At 36.9% G+C, this 19,315-nt stretch overlaps 1 protein-coding gene across 6 annotated transcripts in view; it reads left to right on the forward strand.

The window, feature by feature from the left end:
* KYNU (kynureninase) overlaps positions 1–19,315 on the forward strand; it is a 138,419-nt gene that overhangs the window by 27,631 nt on the left and 91,473 nt on the right. For all 6 annotated transcript variants that reach the window (XM_076005499.1, XM_076005498.1, XM_076005503.1 and 3 more), the window contains 2 exons: positions 10,358–10,478; positions 18,365–18,447. In XM_076005499.1, coding sequence (XP_075861614.1) covers positions 10,358–10,478; positions 18,365–18,447 — 204 coding nt within the window. The remainder of the gene's footprint in view (positions 1–10,357; positions 10,479–18,364; positions 18,448–19,315) is intronic.

Below are 19,315 nucleotides of genomic sequence, written 5' to 3' on the forward strand. Positions count from 1 at the left end.
CAAGATATAGGTTTACAGAGCATGATACATACACCACAGATGATGACTAGACCCATTGTCGAAGCAAAGGAAAGCAAAAGAAAAGGCGTAAAAAAGAACTTGGTTATGGTCTGTGTCTTATTTCATAGTGCCAGGATTGGGACCTCCCTAGTGGCTCAGGCATCACCATGGAACCACTTTGATTGGACAGTTGGGAGTTGCAGTTACTATGTATGTGGGTTGTGTGGGTCAATTTCCTGACTCCATGGTATCTATGTAGCTTGGCCGGTGGGCTAGAGAGTCCTCTGCATTCTTTTGCAGCTGGCGCACTAAGTTATTTATGATTGACAGATTCGTAAGGTATTTCCTCCTCCCCCAGGTATGGAGAGGATTAGGGTGGGCAATTGCACCAAAGCAACAGAACCCACTTTTGTCCTTAGGAGACCCAGAATCGCTCACTATCTACCTAACATTTGGACATATTTCAGTTTTCATTTTATTATTAATTTCTAGTTTAATTCTATTATAGTCAGTGAATATTTGTTGTATGCTTCAGTTCTTTTAAATTTGTTAAGGTTTGTTTTTGACTCAGGACAATGATCTGTCTTCGTGAACTCTCCATGTGCATTTAAAAGAATATTTATTCTGCTATTGTTTGTTAGTATTGTTCTACAAACGTCAATTACATCTATTTGTTTCATGTTTTTCAGTTCTGGGGCTTATTTGTCTAGTGATAAAATTTTGACCTGGTAGTCTTAGATTTATGGATGTGATCATAAGTCCCAGGTAAACACTATTCCAAATTGCTGAAATTCAATTCAGTATTGCCAACAAAAAGTTAATCACATTAGTACCACAATTATTAAGACTGGGATAACTTTACAATTATACACTTCTTACCCACCAAATTCATATTAGATGTTCATCTTCTTGGTAATACCAGAAATTCAAATAATCAAAACACAAATGAAACAAACACAGCTGGAATCTCTATACTTTCTATTACTAATTATAATGCAATCAGCAACAATTTAATATTCACTAATCTGCAAAAACATTATATAGCTTTGGAACAGGTCTTTTTATTTTCCCCCTTCTTTTTGTTTGTTTGTTTGTTTGTTTTTATAGAGACAGAGTCTTGCTCTGTTGCTCAGGCTAGATTGCAGTGGCATCATCGTAACTCACTGCAACCTCAAACTCCTGGGCTCAAGCAATCCTCCTGCCTCAGCCTCCCAAAGTGCTAGGATTACAGGTGTGAGCCACTGTGCCCAGCTTCTTTTCTTTTCTCTTAAATTTGATAAGGATTTCCTGGCTTAAAAAAAAAAAAACAACAAAAAACAAAATTAACTCAGATTCCTCAAATGAACAGTCACAGTATGTTGAAGTTGTAACCTAGGATATCTAATCAGAATAGCACTGTAATAAACCCATCTAGCACATGGTCTTTTGATAGGGTATCATTGTTTTATACACATGTGGAGGAAAGTAACTTTCAAAATGAATAAAGAATACATTTCTTATAGGACCTAATGTCTCTGAAATATTTTTTCTGTCTTTTTTCTATTTTTCCTACATGTCAAAGGAATTGAAAATTCTAGCAATCACAACAACCAATCCCTGGATATCGCCTTTCAAAGCAGCTTTTGAGCATTTGAATGCTCACTTAAATGATAGGCCACAGCTTTGATTCAGTTTTGATTCTTTATACCAAGCTAAGTCTTGGACTCCTCTTGAAGTCTGAAAGCCAGAAAGTGGTATTCCCTAGTTCAAGAAAAAAAAAAAAAAAAATATATATATATATATATATATCAATTTAAACTAAACCATATTTAAAAAGAAGGATCATTTACATCAAAAAAATTTTAAAGCAGAATGTTAGCAAGCTAGTCTTTCATTCTAAACTCAAATACCTAACTAATAATAGTCCAACAATAAGCCTTAATTATACAGAAAGAATTTTAAAAATTTTGCAATGATGAAATTAAATGAATAGAAATACTGACAGTTCCACTGAATGCTAGTTTATATATATATATATATATATATATATATATATACATATATATATATATATATCAACCACCTTGGCATATATATCACAGAAACACACTGGCATCTGATAAACAAATTCATTAACATTTGAGTTCCTTTGCATAATAATTTTATTTTAGAAAATAATCCTTTACACAGGCAAGCCATTTAAATAAAATCTCTGGAACTTGCGTTTGATTTGCCTTAAATCACAGTGCTACTTCTAGGTTTCTTCTTTAATTTGCAAAAAGGAAAAAAGAATAAAGTTGCTTTATAGTTCCTGTATTAAACTTAGACTTGATTTTCAATATGAGTTTGTTTATTGAGAGAGAGAGAGAGAGCGCGAGCATGTGTGTGTGTGTGTGTGTGTGTGTGTGTGTGTGTGTGTGTGTGTGTGTGTGTATTAGTTGGAGCTGGAAATGTACTGAGATTTTTATTCTTTTAGCTCTTGGAGCAACTGAGTTGGGCCCTTCACCTCTGTTCTAAAGTAGCCTTTCTGGTTTATTACAACAGTATAATCTCCCATGTGTTTTATCAAGTGAAAGGAGTTGGAAAGTTTTATTCTGGAACGATTACACATGTATTTTATAACTGAATCTTAAAATATTTAAAGTGGACTTAATTAAATCTTAAATTACAATAACCACATGCTATATAAAGTTGAAAGTAAGCTACCTCCTGTGACCTTAGGTAACTTAATTAAACTTGCATATTCTCAATTTTTGTTTTATTGTTTTTTTGTTTACAGTGAATGGATTAAATGCCAGGCCTTCTGAAGTGAGTCCATATAGAAAATTTGTTTGGGGATTTTTGAAAAATGTTTATGCTTCCTGGGGGCAGTGGCTCATGTCTGTAATCCTAGCACTTTGGAAGACTGAGGCAGAAGGATTGCTTGAAGCCAAGAGTTCCAGACTAGTCTGGGCAACATAACAAGACCCTATCTCTATGAAAAATAAAAAAATTAGCTGGGCATGATGGGACTCACCTGTAGTCTTAGCTACTTGGGAGGCTGAGGCAGGAGGATAGCTTTAGCCCAGGAGTTTGAAGTTGCAGTGAGCTATGATTGTGTCACTGCACTCCAGCCTGAGTGACAGAGCGTGACCCTGTCTCTTAAAAAAAAAAAAAAAAAAATGCCTATGCCCAAGCCCTACACCAGAGAAAGTAAATTAGAATCTTTAAGTCAAGCCCAGGCGCTGGTATTTTTTTCAAACTCCTGATGTCATAGACCAGTAGGGAAATCCAAATGAAATATATAAAGATCTATTTTCTATTTATGTAGTTTTTAAAAAGTTATTATTTCATAAATATAATACATGATCATAACCAGTCTAAACATATCTATATATGCATGATTTTAAATTCAATGGCAGTTTATCTCTTTAAACACAATATCTGGTACTGGTGTCTAACAATGTATTCCAATTGGGGTCATATTTAGCCAACTGTGATGACATTAATGGGATGCGCATCCTCCAAACATTTAAGTGAGTTTTTGGTGGAAGGCATCATAGTAGGAAATATATATATGTAGAAGATGAAAACTTGTACACAAAGACTAGAAAATAGTTGCAACTCAAAATTAAAAATAGCTTCATTAAGGCCAGGAGAGGTGGCTCGCACCTGTAATCCTAGCACTTTGGGAGGCCAAGGAGGGTGGATTGCTTGAGGCTAGGAGTTTGAGACCAGCCTGAGACACACAGCGAAATCTCTTTTCTACAAAAAGTTTAAAAATTAGCTTGGCGTGGTGGCACTTGCCTATAATCCCAGCAACTCAAGAGACTGAGGCAGGAGGATCAATTGACCCAGGAACTTGAGGCTGCAGTGAGCTATGACTGCACCACTGGGCTCCACCCTGAGCAACAGAGTGAGATGCTGTCTACAAAACAAACAAACAAAAGCTTCATTATTATGCCAGCAACAAATATATTAATGGGCCATATAGACATTCTTCATTTTGTTGTGCTTCGCTTTATTGCACTTTACCGATATTGTTTTTTTCTGGTTTTTTGTTTTGTTTTGTTTTTTTAGCAAATGGAAGGTTTGTGCCAACCCTGCCTTGAGCAAATCTATTGGCACCATTTGTTCAACAGCGTGTGCTCACTTCACATCTATGTGTCACATTTTGGTAATTCTCACAATATTTCAAATTCTTTCATTATTATTTTTTCATTGTTGTACAGGGACTCTGTAGACTTGGCTGGAGTGCAGTGGCATCATCATAGGTCACTGTAACCTCAAGTTAGACCTGGGCTTAAGTGACCCTCCTGCCTCAACCTCCTGAGTAGCTGGGACCACAGGCATGTACCACCACACCTAATTTGTTTTGTTTTGTAGAGATGGGGGGGGGGGTCTCACTATGTTGCCCTGATTGGTCTTGAACTCCTAGCCTTAAGTGATCCTTCCTCCTCAGCCTCCCACAGCATTGGGATTACAGGCTCAAGCCACTCTGCTCAGCTTTTTTTTCATTATTATTATATCTGTTACAGTTATCTGTTATCAGTGATCTTTGATGCTACTATTGTAATTGTTTTAAGACATCACAAATCCCACCCGTATACGATGGTGAACTTAACTGATAAATGTTGTGTGTGTTCTGGCCGCTCCACAGACCAGCCATTCCCCTATCTTCCTCCCTCTCTTCACACATCCCTTTTCCCTGAGACACTACCATATCAAAATTCAGCCAATCAACAACTGTGTCATGGCCCCTAAGTATTAAAGCCCCTAAGTATTAAAGAAAGAGTCTCATATCTATCACTTTAAATGTAAAGCTAAAAATGAGTAAGCTTAGTGAGGAAGGTATGTCAAAAGCTGAGACAGGCTGAAAGCTTGGCCACTTGTGTCAAACAGCCAAGTTGTAAATGCAGAGGAGAAGTTCTAGAAGAACATTTAAAGTGCTGCTCCGGAGAACACATGAAGGCTAAGAAAGTGAAACAGGCTTTTTGCTGATAAGAAGGAAGTTTGAGTGGTCTGGATAGAAGATCAAAGCAGCCACAACATTCCCTTAAACAAAGCCTAATCCAGAGCGAGGTCCTAACTCTCCTTAATCCTGTGGAGGCTGAGAGAGGTAAAGAAGCTGCAGAAGAAAAGTTGGAAGCCAGCAGAGGTTGGTTCATGAGGTTTAAGTAAAGATGCCATCTCCATGACGTAAAAGTGCAAGGCGAGGCAGTAAGTGCAGATACAGGAGCTGTGGCAAATATCCTGAAGATCTAGCTACGATCCTTGACGGAGGGGGCTACACAAACCAGCAGATTTTCAGTATAGAAGAAACTGCCTTTTATTGGAAGAAGAGGCCATCTAGGGCTTTTTTTTTTTTTGACCTGGTCAAAAGCAGACACTTTAATTTGTAGTCAACCATGACATGGGAATACATTTCTCATAGGGCAGTTTGGGTGGATTCTCCAGTGTACTGGAAAACCAGAAAGAGGTCCTTCACGTGCATGAGTGTTGGACTGAAAGACAAAGAAAGGGTGAAACAGTGAAGGTTGCTGTGGAAAAGGAATAATGGATTTATGTTCAGGTAAAAGACTATCCTGAAAGAATTTAGGTGCTTTGGTCCTGCCTGGCATTGTTAGCATTTTGCTTGAAATGTAACCTCGTAAGCATCATTTGTTAACCATCACCATCTGGGGAAAGAAAGGAGACCTTACCAACCATTCCCTCCTCACCCTGTCCCCTTCATGACAGCAGGAGTTAAGTCTTCAACTTGGTGCGGTTCAGTACCACTCTTAAGTAGATGGATCAGTTTTGCAAAACATTCATTATCTCCTCCATGTCTGCCAATGCACAGCCTCTCACCCGTATGTAGAGACAGGTCCAGCAATACAAAGATACTCATGTGGATGAGTTTTGATTCAGCAGAACGGCAATTAGGTAGTCTCTTTCTTTTATAGAAAGAGAAGAGAAGACAATGCCTGGTTTCAAAGCTTCAAAGGACAGGCCGACCCTCTTGTTAGGAGCTAATGCAGGTGGTGACTTTAAGATTAAGCCAATGGTCATTTATCATTCTAAAAATCCTAGGGCTTTTAAGAATCATGCTAAATCTATTCTGCCTGTGCTCTATGAAGGGAACATCAAAGCCTGGATAATAGCACCTCTGTTATAGTGGAGCTTACAGAATATTTTAAGCCCATTGATGAGAACCGGTCAGAAAAAAAAAGATTCCTTTCAAAATATTACTGCTCATTGACAATGCATCTAGTCACCCAGGAATGCTGAGAGAGATACACAAGAAGGTTAAAGTTGTTTTCATGCCTGCTAGCACAACATCCATTTTGCAGCCCCTGGATTAAGGAATGATTTTAATTTTCAAGTCTTATTATTTAAGAACTACATTTCATAAAGCTATGGATTCTATAGCTAGTGATTACTCTGATAGATCTGGACAAAGTAAATTGAAAATCTGGATAGAATCCACCATTCTATAATAGATGCCATGAAAACATTTGTGTTTCATGGGAGGAGGTCAAAATACCAACATTATAGGAGTTTGAAAGAAGTTGATTCCAACCTGCATGGCTGATTGAGGGGTCAAGACTTCAGTGGAGAAAGTACCTGCAGATGTGGTGGAAATAGCAAGAGAACTAGAATTAGAAGTGGAGCCTGAAGATGGGACTGAATTGCTGCAATCTCATGAAAAACATGAACTGACAAAGAGTTACTTCTTCTGGAGGAGCCAAGAAAGTGATTTCTCTAGGAGGAAGCTACTCCTGGTGAAGATAACTGTGAATGTTGTTGAAAGTACACAAAAGGATTTCGTAAACTTAAAGCAATAGCAGAGTTTGAGAGGATTGATTCCAATTTTGAAAGAAGTTGTGTGGATAAAATCTTATCAAATTGCCTTGTGTGTTACAGAGATGTCTTTCATGAAAGGAAGAGTCAACTGATGTGACAAACTTCATTGTTGTCTTATTTTAAGAAATTACCACGCCTATAATCCTAGCACTCTGGGAGGCCGAGGCGGGCAGATCGTTTGAGCTCAGGAGTTTGTGACCAGGCTGAGCAAGAGCGAGACCTTGTCTCTACCAAAAACAGAAAAAATTAGCTGGGTATGGTGGCATATGCCTATAGTCCCAGCTACTTGGGAGGCAGGAGTATTGCTTGAGCCCAGGAGTTTGAGGTTGCCGTGAGCTAGGCTGACGCCACGACACTCTAGCCGGGACAAGAGAGTGAGACTTTGTCTCAAAAAAAAAAAAAAAAAAAGAAAAAAAGAAAAGAAAAGAAATTACCACAGCTACCCCAGCCTTCAGCAATCCACCAGCCTGATCAGTCAGCAGCAATCAGCATCAAAGCAAGGCAGTCCACCAGCAAATAACATTACAACTTTCTGAAAGCTCAGATGATCATTAGAAATTTTTAGCAATAACGTATTTTTAATTAATGTATGTACATCTTTTTTTAGACATAATGCTATTGCATACTTAATAAGCTACAGTACAGTGCAAACATAACTTTCATATGCACTTGGAAAAAATTCGTGTAACTTACATTCCTGCAATATGTGCTTTATTGTGGTCTTAAACTGAACCCATAATCTCTCTGAGGCATACCTGCGTATCCTTTGAATTGTGAACCCAGTAAAAAGTAGTTGAGCCTACGTTACTTCAAAAGGTACATACCTGAGAAGTTTGCTAGTTGGGATGTGGTAACTTTACCAAAAAGAATCTGGAAATACATACACTGCATGAGGCGGGAGGCAGTGGTAGTGGGTCAGATTATACATCGGCTGAAGTGTGTATTTGCTACTTTGGGGAACTGGAGGGTGGAGGTTTCTAATGAACTCATCAAAAGTACCTCATAAGAAACCTGAAGGCACAAACGCCAGAGTAAGGTTTTCTTTCCCCTCTTGGAGGTATCAGAAGCAGCAGTAGTAAAAATCAAACAAAGAACCAGATTACAATGGACCTATTTCTCTGTTCCAAACTGTGTTTTCTGAATTTAAATCAGGTGTGAATGTAGGATGGAGAGAAGCTGTGAATCAGAAGTGATGTTGATATTTTGATTTATATTTAAGAAATAAAAATAAAATTGGTTCCCAGGTTAGGCTTGGAACATAAACTAAAAGGGTAAAAGGATAAATAGATAAGGTCCAGAGCGATAGATATTTTTAGTGCATTAAGATGTTACTCAGAAGCAACCAAGCAAGTTTTCAGAACCACGAACTCTGCAGCAATCATATTGCAGTCTTTGCCAAGAAAGGAGACTTCCAGAAGATACGGTTCTAAAGCTGTTGACTTAAAGTGCAACTGGGGCAGGGCCTGTTTATAGAAGGCCGAAATTCAACAGCAAGTTTGGAATCAAGTGAATCTTTAAGCAAAGTATTTGAAGTTTGTATTATGCCCCCTAAAAATTCATATGTTAAAGCCCTAACTCCCTGTACCTCAGAATGTTTTTACAGAAAGAAAAAAAAAATCATGTTAAAATGAGGTCATTAGAGTGGGCCCTAATTCAGTATGACATCGTGTTCTTATAACCGGGAAATTTGGAGACAGGCAGGTATACAGGTAGAACACCACACATACAAGGGAATGGCCATCTACAAGCCAAGGAGAAGGACCTAGAACAAATTCTTCCCTCATGTCTCTCAAACAGAAGCAATTTTGCCAACTACTTGATTTGGACTTCTAGCCTCCAGAACTGTGGGGCAATACATTTCTGTTGTTTGAGCTACCCAGTTTTTGGGACTTAGTTATGGAAGTCCTAGCGAACTAATTCAGAGAGCTTGTGTTAATCAAGCAGAACTTTATGTTGAAAAGGAAGGTTACAGTAAGCTCTATGACATTTGTGAAAAGGCCACTGAAGTGAGGTGGAAAACCGAGAAGACCATTGATAAAATGCAAAAACATATGCCCTAATTGGCAACACCTACTTCAAAGAAAAGAAATAGGACAATACCATCATTTCTACAATAAATATTTTGGCAGAACATCATATCCTCAGTATGCAGGGAAAAAAAAAATTCTCAGCACTGCAGACAAAATATCCTGAAGGACAGGAATGACTTGTGTATATCAATCCTGACTTGGCTTTGGAAGAAAAAGATAAATACAATAAATGCTTCAGAAAGGGCACTCTTCCTCAGTTTATAAGCATGAGACAATGAAATAAGCTGACTAACAGAATCTATAAGAAGTGGAATTGTGTAAGTGAGGCAGCTGGCACTGAAGAACTTGGAAGTGTGTCTGCACCTAGAACCCAAACATTCTCAAGGGTTGTACGGAGAAAGCAAAGTAGCTATGAAAGATACGGATGTATTGCAGAAGGCTCTAGACTTGGACTCTAGCTATAGAAAGTAAGAGATGACTATCCATAATGATTGATGAGACAATAACAATTGACATGACCGCCTGGAGAGTCGGAAACCCTGAGTCTTATGTGATCCTGAGGTATAGCAAAGAATGAGTACCCTAGCCAAGAGGACCCTCATGGTGCAAATGTGCAAACAATATTTACACTTGTTTTATAAGTCAACTTTTAAAAAGCCCATGAAGAAGAGACACAGTATCTATAAAAGCAATGAGGTTGACACAGATGGTATGTCCATAAAAGATCTTTAAAGGTTTAATTAAGTAGTCTGAAGTAAAGATCACTATAGCACAAAATGATTCCAATGAAATATCAGCAAGAAGTGTAAGTCTTTTTTTTTCCCCATAGAATTAAGAGAAAACTCAATAGTTTACAATTGTGATTTTGTAAGTGTGTGCATTTCTGGATTGTGTTTTAAGAACATGGATTTGTATGTTTGTAGTCAAGGATGAGTTGTAAGAGACAAATCACCAAAGTTCTTATTTATTTGACAAAGAAGTAAATATAGAGAACAACCTTTGCCTATATATACATTAATACTATACTTGTATGTATAGATGGAGAATGAAAAAAAGTATAAATCCAGTACATCTACTTCAGCTATATAAATAATTTCTTTAGATTTTTAAAATTTACCACATCTACAATGCTAGTTATTGCAAATGGTTAGTACTTGCCTAAATTCTGGTAACTTTCTAATATGATTTGATTGACTGATGTATTTCTTATAAAAAAACCTATTTTTAATTTTTTTTCTATTGCCTTTGGCTATTTATGCTTGGAAGCAGTTGCCAATTTAGATTTCCTCATGGAGCTCAATAAACATGAAAGATCACTATCATAGTCTCTTACAGGTTTAAAAAATGCAAAGGTTTACTGATTTTTCAGAGAACCTGATGTTACCCACGGGAGTAATTATTAGATATTTATTACCTTTCTTTGAGTTAATTTTGTTAATTGTTTGTCCCAGATTAACAATACCAAATGGAAGAATGTTGATTCAATAAGCATTTTTTTATATATATGTTTTCTTCTGTTCCAGTTGATTTATCTTTAGTGAATAAGGATGAAAATGCCATCTATTTCTTGGGAAATTCTCTTGGCCTTCAACCAAAAATGGTTAAATCATATATTGAAGAAGAACTTGATAAGTGGGCCAAAATGTAAGTATTATTTTAAAAGCCACTACTCCACATTCATACAAGAATTTTGAAAATCACACTAGGTTGTTTAATATTTAGAAATATTAAACTGTAATCCTTATACAGCTCTCCTTTTCTATCCATGGGGGATTGATTCCAGGACTTCCTTTGGATTCCAAAGTCCACAATGCTCAAGTCCTCAGGGCTCAAGTCTCTGCTATGCACATCCTCCCATACGCTTATTTTATTTTATTTTATTTATTTATTTTTTGAGTCTTACCCTATTGCCTGGGCTAGGGTGCAATGGCGTCATCATACCTCACTGCAACCTCAAACTCCTGGGCTCAAGCAAACCTCCTGCCTCAGCCTCCTGAGTAGCTGGGACTACAGGCATGTGCCATCACACCCAGACAATTTTTCTATTTTTTTCTGGAGACTGGGTCTCGCTTTTGCTCAGGCTGGTCTCAAACTCCTCACCTCAAACAATCCTCCCTCCTTGGCCTCCCAAAGTGCTAGTATTCCATGTGTAAGCCACCAGGCCCAGCCCTCCTGTATACTTTAAATCATCTCTAGATTACTTATGATACCTAATACAATGTAAATGCTATGCAAATAGTTGTTATACTGTATTGTTTAGCAGATAAGAATAACTGTCTGTACATGTTCTGTACAGATGCAACTACCCATTATTTTTTCCTCAAATGTTTTTGATGCATGGGTAGTTGAATTCATGGATGCAGAACCCACAGATACAGAGGGCCAACTTTACTTTAGGGCAGGGAGAAATCTCAGTGATCATGCTATTCAGTCCTCTGATTTTATTGATGAAATAACTGAGGATCAAAATAAGGTCACATGGCTAGTTAGTGGCAGAGTCAAGAGTAAAACTTGTAAAATATCAAAACTTTAAGTCCTTCTCTTATGTTGACACCTCTAAATCATATGCAATCATTCTATTTTATTTCTTCAGTGACTAACAAAGGAGGTAATAGTCAGGATTTTTGTTCTTTTATGATTAGTTCTTAGCTAAGCTCTCAATACTTCTTTTTATAAATAAGGAAACAAAACTTGTTGAGGAAGGCAAGAGGTCTAGTAAAGCAGACGGCATTTCTCTCCCCAAAGAAACCCATGGTTTATTGAGAAAGATGCTCTGTTTGCAGTTAGCAAGGCTGATTTTCACCAACAATGAAACTGTCTCAATCAGAACCATTTTTTTCTCCATTGCTTTTGTTCTACTTTCACTCTTCTGACTGTGAGACTCCTCACACTCTCTCTCTACCTGAACATTCTGTAAGCCCAGTCTTCTCAGCCACATTGATTAGCTCTCCCCCAAAGTCATTACTCTTGGGTAGGCAGTTTGGAAGTATCTATTTTTATTTTTATCAGTTTCATGTTCTTACCTGTATTATAAACCCCTTAAGAAAACTAACCCACTCTTAGGTATTTTCTATCTTTCCCCAGTAATTACTGATAAAGTTTCAACTAGAAATATTTTTAAATTTTTAAACGTTTAAATATCTTTAAATGTTTAAAATATTTAAAATATCCAGAGATATTTTTAAAATATTTTCTGATTTGCTGATAATTAAAAATCCATATGGAGATGAGCCAAACTTGAAGGTCAGATAATACACTTTCAGAAAGATGAAACCAAACCAAATAAGAATTCTGGAGGTGAAACATTTGGCTCTTATAGACACTCAGAATATTTTCTCTACCTTTCTTCATTCTTCATGTTACTGGTCTTTCCTACTGGGAAAAGTACCTATTCTTCCAAGTCTGGTTTACACTGACTGTGCTAATGATTACTACCTACTGTGGTGATCAAATAACATTGCAAAGTTCTTAATTTTAGTGGTTAAGATTGTTAAATTTACAACTTAATGCTGGAATGATAGAAGTTTATATATTTTATTAATCCTGTTATAAATTTATCTGCATAACTTTTATGCACAATTTGCAAAATACATATCACATTTTGCACTAGAAGGTTTTAGTATTTAATAAATGGGGGTCATAGTTAATAAAAATGGTTAATATTCATTTTTGGCCTTAATGTAAGAGATAGCAGAGAATTAGGTCGAATGAATTTGAACTTTAGAGAGTGTCCTTGCCTCTTGGATATTCATTCAGCAAGGCTGTGCATTTTTATTCTCCAGGCATTTAAAAAAAGATGCTACCCTGCTGTTCTATTCATATCCTTATGGTTATCCTACTTAAGTAAAGGACTGGTTGATTATTTTCAAGGCTTTAAAGTTATATTTCAGGGAAGTGCCTGTCATAGCACTTACCCTTCTATTGTTGTTGCCTTTTACTTTTTATATTTTACTTTGTGATGGTAGAAAAACTTCATAGTCTTAATTAAACCTTCTTATAGAGTTTTATGAGACGATTCACAAAGGAGGTAGGTACATTTTAATGCATGAGGCAATTTAAACTGCATTAAAGAAGATTTCTTCTGAGCAAAAGATATCCATCCCATCTTGGCTTTGTTTGTTTCATTTCAGTCTTCTTGGTTTAAGCCGTGGTGTCCTAGTCAACATCATGGTCCTGCCTGCCCATAAATGTCAGTGGGGTTCGAGGTACACGATCACATTCCTGACCCACCTGCCTCACCCACCATCGTTGGTCCCAAAAGTATTTGCTCATTATTATTTTTTGTTGTTGTTCCCAAATATTTAGCTTAAAATCCCATCTCTGGCCTTTTTTAAGGTCTGTACATTAATTGTACAGATTAACAGGAGAAAAGTGTATTTCACACGTGAGCAGAAGCAGTCGACAAGGAGTGGCTCACTGAACAGCCAGGGGTATGGATTTATATACCAACTTAACTAAAGGAAAGAGTTTTAGGGCTTTGATGGGAAAGTATAACAAAGTCTATTGGGCTTTTTCATCCTGACGTTAATGGGCAGCATCCTCCCTGGCTGGAAGCTCCTAGGAGGACATTAATGGCAGCTGAATTTGTACCTCCTGGTGCTAAAGCTCATCTTCTTTCTGAGGGTGAGTCAATGGTAGCTGTATTTTTAGGAGGCTCTGCTTAAGTTTAGATAGTATTTCTTTCTGTGGCTGATTTTTGTTCAGATGTATTCAGTTTAAAGTAATCTTCATGCACCTTTCTTTGATGGACTGTTGATTCCTTCAATTCCCTGACTATTGCTTTGGTTTCTGTACTAAATCTCATCTACATGTGTTCAGTTTGCCTCTAAATCCAGGGCCTCTCGTTATTGGGGTTAGTTTCACCTGATCACTTCTTCATTTTTTACCCGCTTCCACCCCACATCTGTTGTACCTCTTGGCTGATACTCAAGCCATGTCAGTCCTCCCTTTCTCCTTGACCATTGGAAGAATATGGGAAGCACTGAGTCAAAGGCAGCTACGCATTTACTTAGTGCCTTAATGCACATGGAAATTAGTTGCTTAGTTGGAAAAGATAATGTTAAAAATTTATAATCTTAATAGTAACATAAAAATTAGAGTGCTTCAACCAAGCGAGATATTGCTCAGGGATACAATATCAAGTCTCTGGCCATCCAGGGCCTGTAAAATAGGAAATGCCATTTGGCACATGGCTGTCATCTTCTTTAGTTTTACGGCCTATTGCAGACATACTGCCTAGCACACTTATGTGCAGAATAAACCATTTCTGGTCATAATGCAGCCTGACCTTGTAATTCATATGGCTACCATCCTTGATTAATTATACTAAATGAAAGTTAAGAATAGAGGAACATTTCGAGATAATTTAAGATCTCTCATAGTTCATTCCTGCTGCTTTATAGAATACCTGAGACTGGATAATTTATATAGAACAGAAATTTATTTTCTCATAGTTCTGGAGTCTGGGAATTCCAAAATCAAGGCACTGGCAGATTAGGTGTTCAGTGAGGGCTGCTCTCTGCTACCAAATGGGTGCTTCTTGCTGTGTCTCTCTTCACTTAGTAGATGAGATCAACACCTCTCTCCCACTTCTTTTATAAGGGTGCTAATGGCATTCATAAGGGCTCTGCCCTCATGGCTTAATCACCTCCTAAATGCTCCACCTGCTAATACTGTCATATTGGTGATAACGTTTTAACATATGATTTTGAGGGCAACACACAAAGACTCCAGCAGAACCCAAATGATTTCCCTCTAAAACTTCTGCTTATTTAAGACAAAACTGTGAAAATAAAGTTTCTTTAGCAGCACTTACCATTGTGTCTTTTTTTAAAATGCTTATTATTGCTATTTTGCAATTTCACTTTCAACTCTGGGATTTTTCTAAAGTGGATTAATAACACTTTGAAGAATATATACTTTTTTGTAAAATGACATTTAGAAGATTTTAATATTCTGAAATAGAAAACTTTTAGGGTGATTGGACTCATTTGATACATAATAATTATTAGTAATTATCAGGAAAATGGTGCTACAATAATAAGCAACAATATGCTTGGGATCTGTGGATCTGCTAGAATGCTTAGGCAATAAGCTTAACGAATTTGGGGAGAACATTTTATATTTACTAATAAATATAGATTATTTAAAGGAGAATAACTTGAGTTAAAATCATAATAAAAAAAAATTCAGCTAGCAGGCAAAGAAGTATTGGTCCTAAAGAGGATATTTTACGTTGATGAATGGATTTTATGTCCCTAAGATAGAATCACAATATTTTAGGTCATCTACTTTGTCATATCTGCTAGATAAATGGTGGTCTCTCTTTTTCACAAGAGCAAAAACCTGCAATAGCTTTGTCTTTATAGTGATTCTTCTAAGAATTGTGACAGTTTAGGTAAGATTATTTAAAGATGAAAATGTCCCAGTGAATTCCGTATCAGGATCAAGCCACCCGGTTTACAGACAATGGCTCGTTTTACATGGCAATGAGTGCGCAGGCAGGGCACTGATAGTATAGACCTTTCTTGCAGACCCTTCTTGTCTCATTCAATTTAAGCATTCCTTTCTTTAAAAACCAAAAGTGTAAGAAAGTATAAGAACGTTCATGGCATGGCTTGTTATAAAGATTTGCTCCAACATCTTTCAGGGCTCATTATCATTGGGTCATGGAAAAAAAGTTGTGATATCATTAAGGAAGGCTGTGAAATCTTATTTATTTACTTGTGGAAGGATGCTTTCTAAAAACAGGGCCACTTTTCATTTTGTAGGATGATTAAAGCATGGTCCTACTTTAAAGAGGACTCAAGTGTCTATTAACTTCCTAATTAGATTTTATATCCTGCAATCTAATTTCATGAATAAATACTGCTAGTAGACATCTCAGACAATACCCCACTCATGGCAGTGATCTATCCCATGGTAGTGAGTTAACTCTCTTTTTCTTGCCAGTATTTGTAAAAGGAATATTGCAGCTATGCTACAACTATTTTAAGGAGTGTCAACAGAAAAAAAGCCAAAGTCTGCAAAATAATTTTAAAGAGATTTATTCTGAGCCAAATTTGAGGACCATGACCCGGAGCCACTGCCAAGAGGCCTTGGGCAAGTGGACTCGCTGTGGCTGGGTTACAGTTTGGTTTTTATACATTTTAGAGACAAGGGTTACAGGTAAAGCCATCAATCAATATGTGGGAGGCATACATTGGTTTGGCCCAAAAGGAGGGCCATCTTGAAGGAGGTGGGGCTTACAAGTTATAGGTGGGTTTAAAGATTCTTTAGATTGTAAAGATTCTTTAGATTGGCTAAAGACATGAAGCTTTGTCTAAAGACCTGGAATGTTTTAACATAAACTATTTAACTGAGATAAGGCACCATTTGTTGCATAAATTGAGGACCTGCAGGTTTGTCTTGCATACCCTTAGGCCTGTTAATGGGTTACAAAGGAAGTCTCCAAGAAGGGAGGGGGGCATGACAAGGCACGTCTGACCTCCCTCCTCCTGGCAGGCAACTTTGCCCTAGAAATATTCCTTTGGCCACGAGGGGGTCCATTCAGTCAGCCATTGGGGAGTGGTGAGCATTTTAGTTCACAGGAGTTTTAAATGAAAGCAATATAATATTTTTCTTAACTCTAATACATATATTTATAACTGCACTTTAATTTACATCAACTCTTTCTAATGACAGGCCACTTTACTTTGGGTTTATTTGGATAACACTTTCTAAATACATTTCACTACCTCAGGCTAGTGGGCTGACAAAATGAGGAAGTGGATTCTATGTGTGATATTTTTAAGGGGAAGGAGATGCCAAAAGCATTGCAGGAAGAAACCTATCCTTAAAGATTATTACCATGGTGTCTACCAGAGTGAGGAGTAGGTGGCATAATATTCTGAGATATAAATTCTCTGAGGCAGAACATAGAATTTTACTACCTAAATGTAATAAGATGTATTGTGCCATCAGCAAAGGCCATGGAGCTCTATGTGATTAAAATAAAAAAGGATCCAAGTATCTGCCTTTAACTACCATTTAATGATAATGATTTTTGTCTTTAGCATTTATATTGGAAATCAGGAAAGAGGCAAGCTGCAGGCTATCTGATAATAATATGAATAATAATAACTAACAATTGCCCTCTCTTCCTCCCTAGTTCTTAGCAGTCTGTGTTTATTTTCAAAGAAAGTCCTTTTCCTTCATCTTAGTTTATATGGTAATCGAAATATTAGTTTAAAAATTGTGTTATACACCACATGCTGATGGAGGGAATTTGAGCAATAGATTTATATCAGGAAAGAAGACTCAGCAAAGGAGTACAAAGTATTACTCTCTTTTGCATGTTGTCTCATTTATTTTTCATGTCAACCGTTGAAGGTACATTATTGTCACCCATTTACTTTTACAAATGTGGAAAATTGGGCCCTATAAGCGGCTGATACATGTGATTTCACAACCAGCCAATAAGGACCTGGAGCTGACTTGTACGAGGTGACGAAAGCCAGTTGTGAAATACCCAGATTTTTTGCTTGGTAGCATGAAATTAGCCATGATGGAGTATTTACACCATGGAAATCAGCAAAGGCTAAAAGACAGGGCTCCGATTCTCTAGTCTTACCACCCCTCTTCGGGCATGTTTACTAGCTTACCAAATTTCTGTGCATGGATTCAAACTCAGGTTTGCACTATATACAAAGCACCTACTCAATTTCTTTCTTCCAAGTTTATAAAGCATTTGGATTCCTAAAGAATTAAGAACTATCAAATTCGGAGCTTTAAAGATACAAGTGTGAAACAGCACTTGGAGGCACTTCCCCTTAATCCTTTGTTTTAATTTCTTCTATGTTTTTCAAGTGCATTTGCCTTCCTCATTTGATGGAAACTTCTTGAGATTTGAAGTACTCTGTGTATTTTGTGTTTTTCTATTATGCCTTCTGGGATATTTACCAGAACAATAAAATTAAGCTGGAGTGTGAAGGCGAAATTGCTAGAAAACAAGTTAACCCAAATAGTGTTGACTTTGATTATTGCTAAGTTTTATTATTTACCTGAAATGTCATCATGAATATAGTCATATTTTATACACTTTTATTTAATTTACAGAGTGTAGCTATATTTTAAAAATTAACTTGTAATCATTTCAGTCTCTAGCCTAAAAATATAGCATCTATGTTTTAGTATAGATACTACTTATATGCTACAGGCATACAAGTAGAGTGTTTAAATTATCTGGAAAATTTCAAAATAACTGAGCAAAAAATACTATCTTAAACTCTAAAATACAGCAAAATATTGAAATAGTGTATGAGCAATCTCCCACCTTCCTAACAAAAAGAAAATCAAAGAAATAACAACATGATGTTAAAAGACATTATTCCCAAGTATTATTTTTTGGTTTTAAAATTGCAAGCTTTTATATAATTATTAAGACGTTACAAAGGCCATATAGAAATGTTCATTTGATAAAGCTAATATTTGAAAAATCACACATATGCACAGAAGAGCTAAGAAATATTAATGTCCCTTTTTAATTTCAGGGGAGGCTATGGTCATGACGTAGGGAAGCGTCCTTGGATTATAGGAGATGAGATTATTGTAGGCCTTATGAAGGACATTGTAGGTAAGTACGAAGCACAGTGAATTTTTTTTTTTTTTTCAAAATAATTGTAAAGATGGGGCTGGGCACAGTAGGTCACACCTGTAATCCCAGCTCTTTGGGAGGGTGAGGCTGGAGGATTGCTTGAGCTCAGGAGTTTAAGAATCAGCATCGGCAACATGGTGAAACCTTCATGTCTACAAAAAATTTAAAACTTAACTGGGTATGGTGGCTCACACCTACAGTCCTAGATACTCAGGAGGCTGAAATAGAAGGGTACTCCTGAGTCCCGGAGTTTGAGGCTGCAGTGAACTATAATCATGCCATTGCGTTTCAGCCTGGATGACAGAGTAAGACCCTGTCTCTAAAAAAAAAAAAAAAGAATGGAATGGTGAACTAATACCCCTTGTCTTATCCTGAATGGAGCTGGAGCCCATTCTTCTGAGTGAAGTATCCCAAGAATGGAAAAACAAGCACCACATATACTCACCATTGAATTGGTACTAACTGACCAACACTTATGGGCACATATGGAAGTAACACTCATGGGGGTTGGAAAACTGGTGGGGGAGGAGGGGATTGGTAAACTCACACCTAAGGGATGCAGTGCACACTGTCTGGGGGATGGACACACTTGTAACTCTGACTTGGGCAGTGCAAAGGCAATATACATAACTAAAGCGTTTGCACCCCTGTAATATTCTGAAATAAAAAAAGGAAAGAAAAAAATGAATTGTAAAGATATTAACATTTAGTTATAAACATAGGTTATATAGTCAAAATCTTATTGAAGAACATCCTGATTCTCTGTTTTAACCTTTAACAGGCAAGGATGAGTATACCTTTAACTTAGACTCGTTCATTCAAAGATTGCTATAAAATAATGACTATA

The sequence above is a fragment of the Microcebus murinus genome, chromosome 8, assembly GCF_040939455.1.
Source record: "Microcebus murinus isolate Inina chromosome 8, M.murinus_Inina_mat1.0, whole genome shotgun sequence".
NCBI lineage: Eukaryota > Metazoa > Chordata > Mammalia > Primates > Cheirogaleidae > Microcebus > Microcebus murinus.